General features: G+C 49.5%; 1 protein-coding gene across 1 annotated transcript in view; it reads right to left on the reverse strand.

Moving 5' to 3' along the window:
* The window catches only part of LOC144731179 (protein kinase C delta type-like), a 77426-nt gene that overhangs the window by 12780 nt on the left and 48849 nt on the right, over nucleotides 1-15797 (reverse strand). Inside the window, exon 14 of the mRNA XM_078612144.1 lies at nucleotides 911-1002. Within this exon, the coding sequence (XP_078468270.1) occupies nucleotides 911-1002 (92 nt within the window). The remainder of the gene's footprint in view (nucleotides 1-910; nucleotides 1003-15797) is intronic.

Below are 15797 nucleotides of genomic sequence, written 5' to 3' on the forward strand. Positions count from 1 at the left end.
GGGCAAGTCGCTTCTGAGAAAGAGCTACATAGCTCTGTGGGGCCTTACCTGGTAAAATAAAAATAGTTTTAAGTTTAGTTTTTAGTTTTAAATATATAATATGATAATTTATTTTACAGCGGTTAAATTAAAAGTCAGAACGACTTCCAAGATTGCTCTTCTGGTTTCCCGGGTTTGGATGCCGTCTCAGGTGAAGCATTTCCGAGCTATCACTGCTGCTTCTGTCGCATTGGCAGTGGTGCACAAGAAAATACAAAGATCCCCCGTGTAGCCTTAACAGACTGTTGGGGCAAATGCTGTTAGCGAGCACCTATGAAGACCGGCAGGGCACATGATTCTATGGCTCTCTGTGCTGGTCTCTATGTCAGTCTACGAGTCTCTGTGTGAGTATATTGGTCTATGTGTGAGTATATGGGTCTTCGTGTGAGTCTATGGGTTTCTGTGTAGGTCTACGGGTCTCTATATGAGTCTATGGATCTTTGTATGAATCTATGAGTCTCTGTGTAGGCCTATTGTTCTCTGTGAGCATGTAGGTCTCTGTGTAAGTCTATGGGTATCTGTGCGAGTCTATGGGTCTTTGTGTGAGTCTGTGGGTCACTGTGTGAGTCTATGAGTCCAACTTGTGCCGGCGTCACGGTCTAAATTTGCTAAATACTCACATGGGTTGACACAAAGCAGTTGATCATCTTCCCACACCACTGGCAGACTAATGCACAGGGACAGCTGCCACTGGGCATGAGTTTAGAATGATGATGATGATTGTGCTGATGATGATTGTGCTGCTTATGATGATGATTGTGCTGATGATGATTGTGATTATGATTGTGATGATTATGATGATGATGATTGTGATGATGATTGTGATGATGATTAAGCTGATGATGCCGATGATGATTTGGTGATGACGTACGTGGCTCGGGGCAGGTCAAAGCGCCCCTTCTCCTGGATGTGGAACATGAGGTCTCCGCCGTTGAGGTACTCCATGACGAAGAACAGGTGCTCCTGCGTGCAACACCGCCAGGCATGAGGGAGCGCACAGTGGCGAGATGTTAACCCCCCCTCCATGCAGGAGCTCATGGCTTCGATTCCGACTCTGATGCCTGCTGTATATTTTACGTTTGCGTGTCTCATGTCTCTCTCATTATCATCACGGTGGCTATGAGATGTTAACTAACTTGCCTGCTATACAGGAGGTCGTGGGTTCAATCCCCATCCTGATGCCCGCTGTATATTTGGAGTTTGCGTGTGTCTCTCTCTCCCTGTGGTCGTGTGGATTTTTCTCCGGGTCCTCCGCTTTTCCCCTCCACATTTAGAAACATGCGTTTCTAGAGTATTGTTGTATATGCCGGATTATTAAATTTTTATAAAAATAATAAAATAAATATTTTTTTTACAAATGCGTAAATCGCATAAATTATGATAATGTATGTAATTATATGCGTGGATTATGATAATCACAGAGATAATCGTAGTAATTGATGCGGATACTTGCGATTATGTTAATGTGTGCAGTTATGATAATTAGGCTTAGCTTCGTTATCCAGAGTTGTATCAATCGAGATAAAACGATTATCTTTGATTAAACATTTACTGATTATCTAAGTGTGTTTATGTTATGTTATGTTAGGTCTCCAAATTCATATCTCATCGCAGGTTACAGTTCTTATGAATAAGACAGTTTTGCATGGACTGGGAAAGAAGCACTCGAACACTTGGTGTTAAGCAATTTTAATTCTAAACAAACATATGACATTCTAATATGCAAAGGCAAAAGTATACGTCAATAGATTCATCGGCAAGATTATGCAATTAACGAAAATAAATGACTCAAACATTTATTATTCATGTAACTCGACGGCAGCAACTGCTTTGCACGATCAGTTGATATTGAACGCACCACCTTGAAATGGCAACCCTTTTTGAAACACAAAGATAACTTTTTGAAAGTCTTATTCGTGTGCGTGTTGTGTGTGCGTTGTCCCCTTGTAAAATTAATATTTTAAGCAGAGGCAGGGCGCTGTGTCGGAGCTTGTGGGGTGGGGGAGGATACATCCAGCAGCCAGAGAGGTTCCTCTCGCTTGGGCGTGGCCGCAGCGAGCCCGTGCTGCTCCCTCTCTCCACTGCTGGATTGAGCGGCGTTGGCACGATGTTCCTTGAAGAAACTTGCTTGCTTGGCGCTTGACGGTTCCGGGGGCTTGGTGCCACTCGTGCGCTCTCTCTCTCTACTGCTAGATGAGTGGCGTCGGCACGACGCTCCTTGAGGAAACTTGGTTGTTTGGCGCTTGATAGCGCCCGGGCTTGGTGCTGCTCGTGCACTTTCTCTCCACTGCTAGATTGAGCGGCGTCGGTACGACGCTCGCCGTCGTGGTGCACGATGATTCCGTCGTCGCTGCTGGACGTCTTGTCTGTTCTCACTGGGTGTTGGGCGGTGTGTGTGTGTATCAAACACACGGTGCATTCGATAGCGCTCTCTCTCTCTCTTGGTGGCAGCTCCAGTCTTCTCCACTGCTGGATGATTGTTGAGTCGGTACGATGCTCGGTGACGCCCGGGTCGTGCTGCTCGTGCGCTCTCTCTCTCCTTGATCGCTGCCAACTTCACACGGACACCCGCCCTTACTTCAGGCTGTGTTGGCTCGGGCTCTGGACGACGCGGCTGTGCGCGCTCACCGGCTTGGAGCGCTCTGGCGATGAACGATGGCTCTTGTTGCTCATCCGCTGCTGTTCGTCCTTTTCGATGCTCGCTTGGTCGACGCTTGGCGATTTCCGCCCTTTCTACAGGTTGATTGCTTGTTGTCACTCGTCACTCTCTCTTCTCCGTGCTTTCCTTTGTTCGTGCAGCTGCCAGCTTCACTCGCACTTAACCACACCTCGCCACTTCGTTCTGCGAGAAACGACACCGGCCGTCGGTATCGGTGTTTGCTCCCTCACGACGCTCCGCCAGCCGGAGCACGGCTGAAACCCAGCCTCGACCCAGGTTGAACTCAGACTTCTGCCCTAACGGCCCCTCGTCGTCCCATCTCTCCTCGAGGCACGACGCGCCCCAGCTCCCTTGCGAGTCCCGAGACTGAGCGCGACTCGAACCAGACTGCTCATTCGTGATGTGCGCTTGTGCTTAAACTCAAAAACGTGAACACCCTCTCTCCTCTCTGCGCGTCTCTTGCGAGAGGAAAAAAAACAACAAACTGAAAAAAACAAACCAGACAGCCTCCCGACCCCTCCTCGCGACCCTTTCTAACCCCCTAAAGTATTTATGGTGCCATCTGTTTGTGCCGGACCGTTGGAGACAAAGGTGGCTGAGGAGATTTTTGCAATACATTTATGTGGTCCTGTGTGTTACATTTATTCTTGATATTTCGTATGAATTCTCTCGGTCTTAGTATATCGTGGTTATTATTCGGTCTATGTTTAATGAATATTCGTAATGATCCTCGTTACATCATTATTTTGAGGGCTTTGCCAAGTTTGGTCATGCGTTTGTTTCCAGGGATTGGCGTTTTATTCTGAGTTATATTTTAATGTCCTGAGGTTAAGTGTAACTAAGTTTCCACTTAAGCTTTCTGGAATTCGTATTCTTTAGTTTTTGGTAAGGTCATGTAGATAGAAACATACAATACAAAATAATATATATGCGGTGAATACGAGTAATATAAGGAAATATCTAATGAAAAGCCCCTATTGTAGGCTGGTTGATTCTTTTGTTAAGTTTCTACTTTCGTTAAGTAATACGTTAAAGAAAACGCGAGTTGCAACGGTTGTTTTTCTTTGCTCTGCACGATATCCGTGCATCTCCTGACGTCTTGGGAAGGTTAGGCCATCGACATTTAGTCCATCTGGATGTCTCTGACCTCTCTGTGCTCTGAAATCTTGCCGTTTAATGGCCCTCCCCGTTTTCTGGTGTGATTGTGAGGAGTAGGGGCTGTTACTGGTAGGAACGAAGTGAACCAGCCTACAATAGATTATATCGTCCGTCCATCCGTCCGTCCGATGTCCGATTAGGTGTAGCAACATCGCCCCCTACTGCAAACACTTGGCAGGACCCTACAAAAACCTTTAGACTCAGTGATGCTTTCCTGGCTAAACAAGTGTAACATTCCGTTATAATTCCCTGATATAGCTTTTAATTAAAACATTTTTCCTGGCTAAACAAGTGTAACATTCCCTTATAATTCCCTGAGATAGCTTTTAATTAAAACATTTACATTAAAAATGTGCTCACAGCGGCCTAAAGCCTACAGCTAGGCCTAAAGCCTAGAACTAGGCCTCAAACTCTCCCTTCGTATCGTACCCCCGCGTGTGTAAAAGGGAGTTAATGTTTAACAATGTTACATTCCCTGATGTTTTTAAATAGAAACATATAAATTTAAAGCTTTTCCATTAATAATTAAAACATTTAAATTAAAAATTAACTCACAGCGGCCTAAAGCCTACAGCTAGGCCTAATGCCTAGAACTAGGCCTCAAACTCTCCCTTCGTATCGTCCGATTAGGTGTAGCAACATCGCCCCCTACTGCAAACACTTGGCAGGACCCTACAAAAACCTTTACACTCAGTGAGGCTTTCCTGGCTAAACAAGTGTAATAATACATTATGTTTATATTCTTTGGTTATTCGTTCCTACCAGCCCACCCCGCAGGGACCTGTTATCATTATTTAATAAAAAAAATATATAGATATAAAAAAAAACACAATTTTTTTTTTTGCCCTAATTATTCTTAATATTAATTTTGGGAAAACAGGGCATAAATGCAACAATCCGCCCTTTAAAAAATTATCAGTGGTCGATTTGGCCACTGGCGAATTTTTAAACAAAGTAAATGCCCCTTTTTCCGTTATGAACCCATCAGCCGCCCTCGTGTTTCGGCTGTTAATTTTTTTTTTCAACGCGCGTCGTATCACAATCTTAGCATGGTTACATTTGAAATAAGCAAAGAAAACAAAATGTTAAACATCGATACCACATGTTACATCGGTTCTTATCCATCATAACTACTGTAATTTTTTTTTTATAAAAAAAATTCACATTTTTTTTAAATTAAAAATGATTTTTTTTAGTTCCTGGGAAACGCAAGGTAGTGGTTTCGAACGCATTTATGCGTTATTTTCCTCCTGTTACCTCCTTGCCATATTTTTACCCAGTTAGTATCATCTGGTTTGCCACTTTTGGTTTTATGTGGACATGCTGCTTCCCACGCACTGTCCTTGAGACTTGGTTCGTCTATAGCCTTTTCCTGTCCATTAACAATATTCTCATGGCCAGATATTTTAGAGTAATCCTTTACTCTTTCATGCAATCTCCCAATATCATTAACTTGGTTCGTAGTGCTTATTGCTTTGATCTTTCGATCACGGTTTTCAGGTTCGTTTTTGTAATTTCCTCTATCACACTCTCGCGTCGTGGGAGTGTGTGGTGTGAAATTGTGTTGCACATAACCAGAACTCGCGCACACAACCAACTTTGGCACTTTGTTGTCAGTGGCACTTGCACTCATTTGCCGAGTCAATGTGTCGATTTAATTCCGTGCCTCATAATGTTGCCCTCTTTGTTTTTACAAGTGTGTTAGATTCCAACACCATTCCCGATATGTCATGAACATTCGTCTCCATTTTAGCACTGCGATCCACGTAATATTTTGTTTCATTGGGATGTTTTCCATTCAAAGGCTCACGCCTGCATTCCTCCGGGCGTGTCTCTGTGTTCCATCTCCCTGCACCACCATCGTGCGCTCCTGCGACGTGCTGGGCAGCTTTTCCCTTTTCCGGGCGATCCAGTTTTTCTTTTTGTCTGTTATCTACCGTCCGATCACACTTCAATGCAGTCCTGTCCTTGCATTCGATCTGCGCGTCATTTACGGGAGCAATGCTCGCGTTTCCTACCGCATCGTATGCATTTAATGTTTCCCGATCATGGCAGTATTTGTCCGCCCTGTCACTTGCAGCCTGCTTGCATTTTCCAATGGGGCCAGGATTTCGCTTCAACTCAGCGGGTGGGGCGCTCATGGGCAGTTCGTCCTCAGTTACTGTGGGTGGTTCATCACGTATTTTTGCCGCATTTCGTGTCTCAGTTAAGGCATTTTGTTTTTCCTTACTATTTGTTTCTCTATTCCCTCCTGGTTTAGCTGGTGGGGAAATCGGTCGGAATTGGACCGATTGTGTTTGACCTCCCATCCTGCGAACCTCCTGAATGTTTGCCTCCGTACCTCCGCAGTCTGTGTGCCACCCTCCCGCTAGATGGTTATCTCGCCAGCTGTGTGTGTAATTTTGACCTTGCGTGTGTCGTGGCATGGGGTGCTGATATGATTCTGCCCTTGGCCTCCACATTCTGCTATTCTCCTGAATGTTCGGCTTTGTGCCGCTCTCATTCGTGTGCCAACCTCTCTCTGGGTTATTTTGCCATATGTGCGTGCGTGTTCGCTCCTCTCTGCATTGTGGGACTGCTCGGTGATTTTTATTTCTTTCGGAGAGGATAGGTTCATTATCCCTCTCCCTGTGTTCTGGATCCGAATTATGATTCTTAGCTCTGTATAACCATGCCATGTACGCCTTGCTTTCTATGCGGTGTAAGGAGGCTGTTTCTGGGTTCAAAACCATTCTCACACTTTCTGTAATCTCTGGGCTCAAGGATTCAAAAAACATAATTTTGAACATATGGTCCCCTTCGTGGTACCGATTCACATCGCCTGCGTAATACGCTCTTTTAAATTGTAAAAGGTAGTCATGTGGGTCTTGGTCCATGCCCTGGGTCATCGATTTTACAGCATAAAACCCCTCAGTGAGTGTCGAATATTCTCCAAACTTCCGAATCACTGCCAGGCTCAGTTGTTTGAAATCATTCCTAATCTTGTATGGTAGCGACTTTACCCATGGTATAGATTCTCCATGTAAACTCCTTTTCAACAGACTCGCTTTCTCATCCCGTCTCCTCAAACCTCTAATCATTGCCTCCTCTTCTACTGTTGCGGTGTGTGTGTGTGTGTCCCTGTTCTTATTGTGGGTCAAAATCGGGAATTCTGACGAGAGCTTTGTCCATCAATTTAAGGGGTTTACTGTTGAAATAGTATTCCGAAAGTTGGTCATCGTCAGAGTCATCGTCAGACGAATTATCATCAGACAAGCTGTCACTTTGATCTGTGCTGTGTCGGGCATGTTTTAGCGGCGTTCATTTTTTTGGTGAGCTGTCTGGGCTGTGTCGCTCGTGTTGCCATTTTCCTGCAGTTTTTGCCTCTGCACTTAGTGGAGCACATCCTGGCGACTTTATTTTAACATTTTGCCTCCCTATAGATGCGAGGATGTCAGTCCCACATGTTTTTATTTGCATCAGTATCTCTCCATCCCTTCTCTCTACTTGTGAAGGATTTTCTTTGACAAGGATATTTTGATCGATACCCATAATTTTTGTGCAATCTGTCCCTGGACTATGTCCACGTACCCAAGAGTGTGATGTACTGCTACTTTCATATTCATTCTGTGGCTCAACGTCTGTGAGTTTTGCTGGTGTCGCGAGCACCGATTTCTCCTCCCTTGCGATGGTGTGGGGACATTTTACCTCGTTTATTAGAGACGATTTCTCTCCCGTTTCCTTTCCGAAATTTTCCTCATTCCACCATCCCTGTCTGTATGCCTGTGTGGGAAGGCATGAGTCCTGTCCTGCTTTTCCTGCAGTTTTTGCATCGTGTTCGCCTTCGTTACATTTTATCCAGTCAATTAGTTTCCCTCGGGGTGTGTTCGTGTCATCGATGCAGCTCCCTTTTCATATGTCTCACTGCCCTTTCTGTTCTGTAGAAGAACTGCCTGTACGTTTTAATACGAGTTCCCAGTATTCCGCAATCCATTCAAAAAATCCTCCTAATCCTAGCATCTCAAGTGTGGCAGGAGTTACTTTGACATTTCCTTTCGGATTGCATATAAAACAATTGTATCACAGAATGTAGTCAGTTTGACTCGAGCTATTCTGTTATTTTTCGATTCAGAGTGCGTATCTCTAACACCATTTATCACAGGATGCAATCGGTTCGATATGATATTATCTTAATCCCACTGTATTTGTTCCAACCTGCCATTCTGGAGTTTAACCTCAGAGTGCGTTTTTTGTTTTGTTTTACGCCCGTTTACAATCACAAGGCGATGTTGGATCACAATATTCTGGTTAACACGTAGTGATTCGTTCCTTCATCCATGCAAAACACTGTCTGCGAGAAATCCCGGCGAGCCACCCATTATGTTGTATATGTCGGATTATGAAATTTTGATAAAAATAATAAAATTAATAAATTTTTTAAAAATGCGTAAATCGCATAAATTATGATAATGTATGTAATTATATGCATAAATTTTGATAATCACGGAGATAATCGTAGTAATTTATGTGGATGCTTGCGATTATGTTAATGTGTGCAGTTATGATAATTAGGCTTAGCTTCGTTATCCAGAGTTGTATCAATCGGGATAAAACAATTATCTTTGATTAAACATTTACTGATTATCTTAGTGTGTTTATGTTATGTTAGGTCTCCAAATTCATATCTCATCGCAGGTTACAGTTCTTATGAATAAGACAGTTTTGCATGGACTGGGAAAGAAGCACTCGAACACTTGGTGTTAAGCAATTTTAATTCTGAACAAACATATGACATTCTAATATGCAAAGGAAAAAGTATACGTCAATAGATTCATCGGCAAGATTATGCAATTAATGAAAATAAAAGACTCAAACATTTCTTATTCATGTGTAATAAAGGACTCGATCCTGGGTCTGTCTCCGTTATCCTTTATTCGGGTTCTTACACTTGTCCCACACGGCCCTCGCTCAGAGCTCTCCCCTTGGCAGCTCCGTAGCTGCCCTCGCTCCCGTAGCCTCCACACCTCTGCAGCTCCGCTGCAGATCCCCTGTGCAGTCCTCCGGCTGCCCTCACTGCAGCTCCACCGCTGCCCGTCGTTCCTCCGCGCTTGGTCACCGCTGGCCGACGGTGCCAAGTCTTACTCTGTGTGTGTGTGGCGATCTCGCCACTCCTCGACCTCCGCCCTGCGTGGCCTCACTCTAACTCTATCTCCCACCCTCTCCCATCTCTTCCGGTATCTCTCCCTTAAGACCTCACCCCTCTCTCCCACGTGACCTAACTCCTCCCCCCCATGACGTCATATCCGCGAGGCCGTTGACGCCCGCATTACACCACCCTCCCCCGTAGAGAAAATCCAGCCGACCTCTGCTGAACAATAACGAGACAAGTAATGCGAGCCAACACAACCATCACACATTCAAGGACAACGAAGCATACAATAAATATAACAACAACAACAAACACAACAGTAAAATTCAACGAAATGTAAGGGACTTTGAGTGCGTTCGGGTCGCCGGTCCGTCCCGGACGGGCGGCGGCCCTCCTGCAGACCGGGAACGTGACGGGGTTTTAGGAGCGACAGGATGAAGTCCTCCTGTCGCTATTGGAGGCCCGTCAACGTCCCGGTCTCGTGTCCCTGAAGGCCCAGCGTCGGGGGTGCGTCGCGATCGTGTCTGCGACGGGGTCGGAAGGGCGGCGGGGCTCGGAGTCCCCGCAGCCATGGTAGGCACACCCCGAGCAGAGTCTCCTGTCTCCAGCAATGTCACGGCCGGCTTGTCTGTAAAAGGCACGACAGGCGCTCTTGCAAGGTCAACAGGCACAGGCAAGGATGAGTCGGCAGCCACAGACCCCGGCAAGGCAACATCGGGAGATGACGCATCGTTTCGAGGGGCCACATATGGTTTCAAGCGCGACGTGTGAACGAACCAACGCCAAGATCCAAACCGAACACGCGCAGACTGTGGGTTGGGAACCTCGATGAGGCGAACCGGCCCTTGCCATGGCTTGTGTAATTTAGGAGAGGTACCTGGCCGCACCTGCGGGCAATGGAGCCAGGCCATGTCCCCCACCTTCCAGGGGCACTCCCCCTTCGAGCGTCGAGCACACCGCTCGTTCCGGGCCTGGGCTTTGGCAGTAGCCATGCGGGCCCCCTCCCATGCCTCAGTAACCCGGCGAACGGTATCCCGAATGTAATCAGGAAGAGGCTTAGCAGGTCCCCTTACTCCAGTTCCCAACTGCACATCCATTGGTGGCACGTTCTCGCGACCATACATAAGGAAAAACGGTGAATATCCTGTAGCTGCATACGGCGTCATTCGGTATGCCGAAAGTACCCCAGGGATATGCAAATCTCAATCCGATTGTTTTTCACTCACGGTGTGACACAACATGGCGGACAATGTCTGATTTAGCCCTTCGACCATACCATCCGTTTGCGGGTGGTAGGGAGATGTCCGTATCTTTTTAGTTCCAAGAGCCGCGCACACCTCCCCCAACAATTTAGAAGAAAAATTACGGCCTTGGTCTGTGAGGAGCCTCTCCGGCGCCCCCTTGTCCATAACGTACCCGAATAGAAAGGCGTCTGTGATAGACGCCGCTGACTGGTCAGGCAAAGGCCAGGCCATCGGCCAGCGAGAGAGGTACTCCACCCCAACTAGCAAGTATTTATTTCCCTTAGCGGATGGCGGGAAGGGTCCCAAAATGTCCAAAGCCACCAATTCGTTAACTCTAGACACCTGAATAGACTGTATGGGCGGCACATATGGTTGTTTAGGTGGTTTTCGCCGGGCACATTCGGGACACGCGCGAACGTGACCGACGACATCCGTTGTCATGCCGTGCCAAAAATAGTCTCGCTGCAGCGTCAATAGGGTCTTCTGCACCCCCAGATGTAAAAGCGTGTCCCCATGCAGAGTCCTAATCAACTCGTACCGCAAGGATGCCGGTACAACCAGACGCCAGCGTTCCTGTAACCCTTCCCTCCACATCAGCAGACCATCGCGGAGAGCGGTTTCCGGCATACTCCCCGTACCCAGTCCCCCACTCTTTTTCGCAGTCTGATTCCGTAACGAGACCAATGAACCATCCAACATTTGTTCCCGAATCCACACAGCCCTTGGAAGATTCAGAATCCCATCAGCCGGTCCCGGCTCCTTTGGAGCTTCAGGCACGTCGACTGCCAATGCAACAGGCTGAGGGGGTTGCTGAATCGGCGCACATCTATGCGTCCCCGACGCGCACGCGCAAGAGGATCGCTGCGGCAACCTAGAAAGCGCGTCCACATTCGCGTGACGCACCCCCTTCCGATGGTGAATTTGGAAGGAAAATTCTTGCAGCGTGTCCAACCACTGCGCCAACTGGCCGGATGGTTGGTCCATCTTAAGAGCATACTGCAAGGCCGCATGATCCGTGCGAACAATAAACGAACGACCGTAGAGATACGGTCCAAATTGGCGGAGAAAGAAAACAATAGCCAAAAGTTCCCTGCGTGTGACGCAGTAGCGAGTTTCTGCGGGAAACAAAACCCGGCTACCATACGCCACCACGCCTTCCACACCACCTTTTGATTGAGACAACACGGCCCCAATGCCCGTGTCACTCGCATCCGTATCCAGAAAATAAGGGGTGATCGAAATCAGGATAATCTAACGTCGGTGCCGTAGCCAGTCGATTGCGCAGGCCCTGAAACGCCATCTCTTCCGGTGGTCCCCAAGCAAATTTCCTTCCTTTACCCGTAAGGAGGTGCAAGGGCCTCGCGATCGTCGCGAAATCCGGAACAAACCTCCGATAGTATGAGGCAAACCCCAAAAAGCGACGTACATCCCCCACCGTGGCCGGGGTTGGCCAGTCACGGACGCATGCTGTCTTGTCCGGATCCGTGGCCACCCCGTCCGCACTTACGATATGCCCCAAATAGCGCATGGACCGTTGCAGTAGGTGACATTTCTTAGGCTTAAATTTCAAATTTGCGGAACGCATCCTGGCGAACACCGCCTCCAACCGCAGTAAATGCTCATCAATGTGCGGCTGAAGACGATAATATAATCTAAATATATCAGACATGTCTCCCACTGCAACCCCGTTAACACCAACTCCATCAACCTTTGAAATGTGGCAGGGGCAGCATTCAGCCCCATCGGAAGACAATTAAATTGGAATAACCCCTGCGGTGTACGTAAAGCAGTCTTCTCCCGCGAGGGCTCATCAAGGGGAAGCTGCCAGAATCCCGAAGAGAGATCTAGCATTGAAAAAAACTTCGCCCCCGACAAGGCATCGAGGGAGTCGTCCATACGCGGCAGGGGGTACGCATCTGCCACAGACACTTTATTCAATTTTCGAAAGTCGACACAAAATCGCAATTTGCCATCCTTTTTAACCAAAACAACAGGCGCGCCCCATGGGCTGTTAGATGGAGATATTATGTCCGCAGCCAACATGTCATCCACTGCCCCTCGAACCTGATCTCACTCCGCCGGACTCATCCGATGTGAGTTCAACCGAATAGGGGCAGCGTCCCCTGTGTCAATATGATGGTAAAGCAACGAGGTGCGTCCCAAGTCCAAATCGTCGGATCTAGACACATCAGAATAACTCAATAATAATTTACGAAGCGCACAACGTTGTTCACCGGAAAGGGAAGTATTTTCCCCACACAATTCGGCGATCCAGCGATTATCAGCGGCACCAGGACCTGAAACACCACCAACCACGACCTGGCTGCCCAGATGATCTTGTGCCGTAAACGCCGTAGTGGCATGTGCCACAACCGTACCAGCTGGCACACACACATTTTCGGTACTTGCATTAAGCACCTGCAGAAACGGCTGCTGGTCAGGCCGGACAATAGTTTGCGCCCCAACGAGCGCCGCTCCGCCCTCTATAGTGGCGGACGGCGACAACAAAATCCCAATTGCACCCTGACGACCAGGTACAGGCTTCCGATATCGCAAGGGGATAAGCATCTGTGAGCCAGGTAGAATATCAACAGATACCTCGGACAGCGCCTGCACCTGAGCGACCGGAGCAGGTCGCCCCCAGGGCGACGGTAGAAATGTAATTTTTCGCCCACCCGGTAATTCAATGCAGTTTTGATTAATTCGAATTAGAATGGGCATCTTGGCCAGGAAGTCAGTTCCCAACAAGCAAGGAACCGCGAGGGACCTCGAAATTAACACAATTCCCGAGGCCGACACTCCCCCGATAGATATTGTAGCGTCCACCTGGCCCACAATGCCCATGCTACCCCCGTTGGCAGCGATGCAGGAATCGTAAACCGGACGCACGGCCTCAGGTGGGATGTTCAACAGATGGAAAATGACATCCGATATAATGGTCACGGACGCCCCGGAATCCACTAACACACGTATGTCCACCCCTTGTATAGAACCAGGTACAGTGGACGAACCAGTAGCGGCCGCAACGACCCGCCGTGCCAATTTACGCCACTGCGTTACCGAGCGACGTGGCCCAGTCGATGGCCTCCCCCCGTTATTTAACAACACCCGGATCGCACGACAACGGTGATGAGTGAGGTGTCAAGCCTTGCCGGGTGTCTGGTGCGCACCGACTTGCCTGTCCTGGAGGATCCTTCCGTGGCACGTCCGCTGACGAGGCCTCCTGCTGGGGCGGACCCGGGACGCGGGCCCAGCAGTCCCTGGCGTAATGGCCTTTACGGCCGCAGCGGAAGAAGTCGATGTTGTTGCGCCGCGCCGCAGGCACCCCGTCCTGACGCTCCCGTGGCGGCGGCGCAGATCGCGGCCCCGGCGTACTGCGGGCCGACCACTGAGCAGAGGCGGCTGTCAGCTCCTGCGGGCCCCCCCCGTCAGGAACGTACACCGCCTTCTTGGGATCCCAACCCGCGGCACCTCCTTCGACGATGGGCCCCCCCGTCCACGCCGTGACTTGCTTCCAACGGCGCAGGTTGAACTGGGCATCAAGACATTTAGCGGCCGCCCGGGATGTGAGCTTTTCGTGGCCACACACCGGCATAGGAATCCCCAAATCCCGGGACAGCTCGAGCATCTTACCCAAGATGAGAGGTTCGAGCAGGTCAGGCTCCGTCTCCGGGTATGCAGCCATGGCCAACTCCAATACCGCACCCCTGTATGCCACCGGCTCGCTGACGTTGAACAAACCGGCGATGAGCATCATCCGGTGGCTCATATGCATCTGCCATCTCGTCGAAAAACTCCTCTCAATGTTTTCTTCTTCTCGGCCTTTATAGAGTGGAAGAATCTCACCGACTCGTCATCGAGAAGAGTCGGTAAAACCTCCAATGCCTCAGCGTCCGTCCACCTTGCTGAGCGTACCGCCGCCAGAAATCTGCAGGCGAAAGCACTCCAATCGCCCCCAATGGAGAATTCTTTAACGGTCGTGAGATGACGACTGCGACTCCTTGTTGCACCGTCCTCAGCCGATGACTCACCAGGCGGCATATTCAAAATGGCGTCGCATCGCAACGTGTTCAAGATGGCGGCCTCTCGCTGCGGAGAGCGCAAGATGGCGGCTTCCCGCCGTTCTTCTCCTGCCACGCCCAAGATGGCGTCTTCTTGCCGCGTGGCCAATGGCGCCGACAGCGGCTCTCCCCAACGCCGTCCTCGGCGTGACGAGCTCGCACAATTGTGCGAGCACAATTTTCAGTGTCTCCAGCTGCGCCGCCATCTGCCTCCATCGCCAATCCGCGTCCTCTGGTGCAGATGGGTCCACCGACGCGGCGACATCTTGGACTCCCGGACCCGCACTTGTTCCTGCACGGATCTCCTCCTCCATCGCAGGCAGGTCGACCGCCCGAGGAAGGTCGTCGTCGTCGGAAGATGTAGCAGATGATGGCGCAGGAATATTCTTTCTTCTGAGCTGTTTTGACATGCCATTTCACTTCTGACACCAGTGTAATAAAGGACTCGATCCTGGGTCTGTCTCCGTTGTCCTTTATTCGGGTTCTTACACTTGTCCCACACGGCCCTCGCTCAGAGCTCTCCCCTTGGCAGCTCCGTAGCTGCCCTCGCTCCCGTAGCCTCCACACCTCTGCAGCTCCGCTGCAGATCCCCTGTGCAGTCCTCCGGCTGCCCTCACTGCAGCTCCACCGCTGCCCGTCGTTCCTCCGCACTTGGTCACCGCTGGCCGACGGTGCCAAGTCTTACTCTGTGTGTGTGTGGCGATCTCGCCACTCCTCGACCTCCGCCCTGCGTGGCCTCACTCTAACTCTATCTCCCACCCTTTCCCGAATCTTCCGGTATCTCTCCCTTAAGACCTCACCCCTCTCTCCTACGTGACCTAACTGCTCCCCCCCATGACGTCATATCCGCGAGGCCGTTTACGCCCGCATTACACATGTAACTCAACGGCAGCAACTGCTTTGCACGATCAGTTGATATTGAACGCACCACCTTGAAATGGCAACCCTTTTTGAAACACAAAGATAACTTTTTGAAAGTCTTATTCGTGTGCGTGTTGTGTGTGCGTTGTCCCCTTGTAAAATTAATATTTTAAGCAGAGGCAGGGCGCTGTGTCGGAGCTTGTGGGGTGGGGGAGGATACAACCAGCAGCCAGAGAGGTTCCTCTCGCTTGGGCGTGGCCGCAGCGAGCCCGTGCTGCTCCCTCTCTCCACTGCTGGATTGAGCGGCGTTGGCACGATGTTCCTTGAAGAAACTTGCTTGCTTGGCGCTTGATGGTTCCGGGGGCTTGGTGCCACTCGTGTGCTCTCTCTCTCTACTGCTAGATGAGTGGCGTCGGCACGACGCTCCTTAAGAAAACTTGGTTGTTTGGCGCTTGATAGCGCCCGGGCTTGGTGCTGTTCGTGCACTCTCTCTCCGCTGCTAGATTGAGCGGCGTCGCTACGACGCTCGCCGTCGTGGTGCACGATGATTCCGTCGTCGCTGCTGGACGTCTTGTCTGTTCTCACTGGGTGTTGGTCAGTGTGTGTGTGTATCAAACACACGGCGCATTCGATAGCGCTCTCTTTCT

The sequence above is a fragment of the Lampetra planeri genome, chromosome 38 (assembly GCF_965212315.1).
Source record: "Lampetra planeri chromosome 38, kcLamPlan1.2.h2, whole genome shotgun sequence".
Classification (NCBI taxonomy): Eukaryota; Metazoa; Chordata; class Hyperoartia; order Petromyzontiformes; family Petromyzontidae; genus Lampetra; species Lampetra planeri.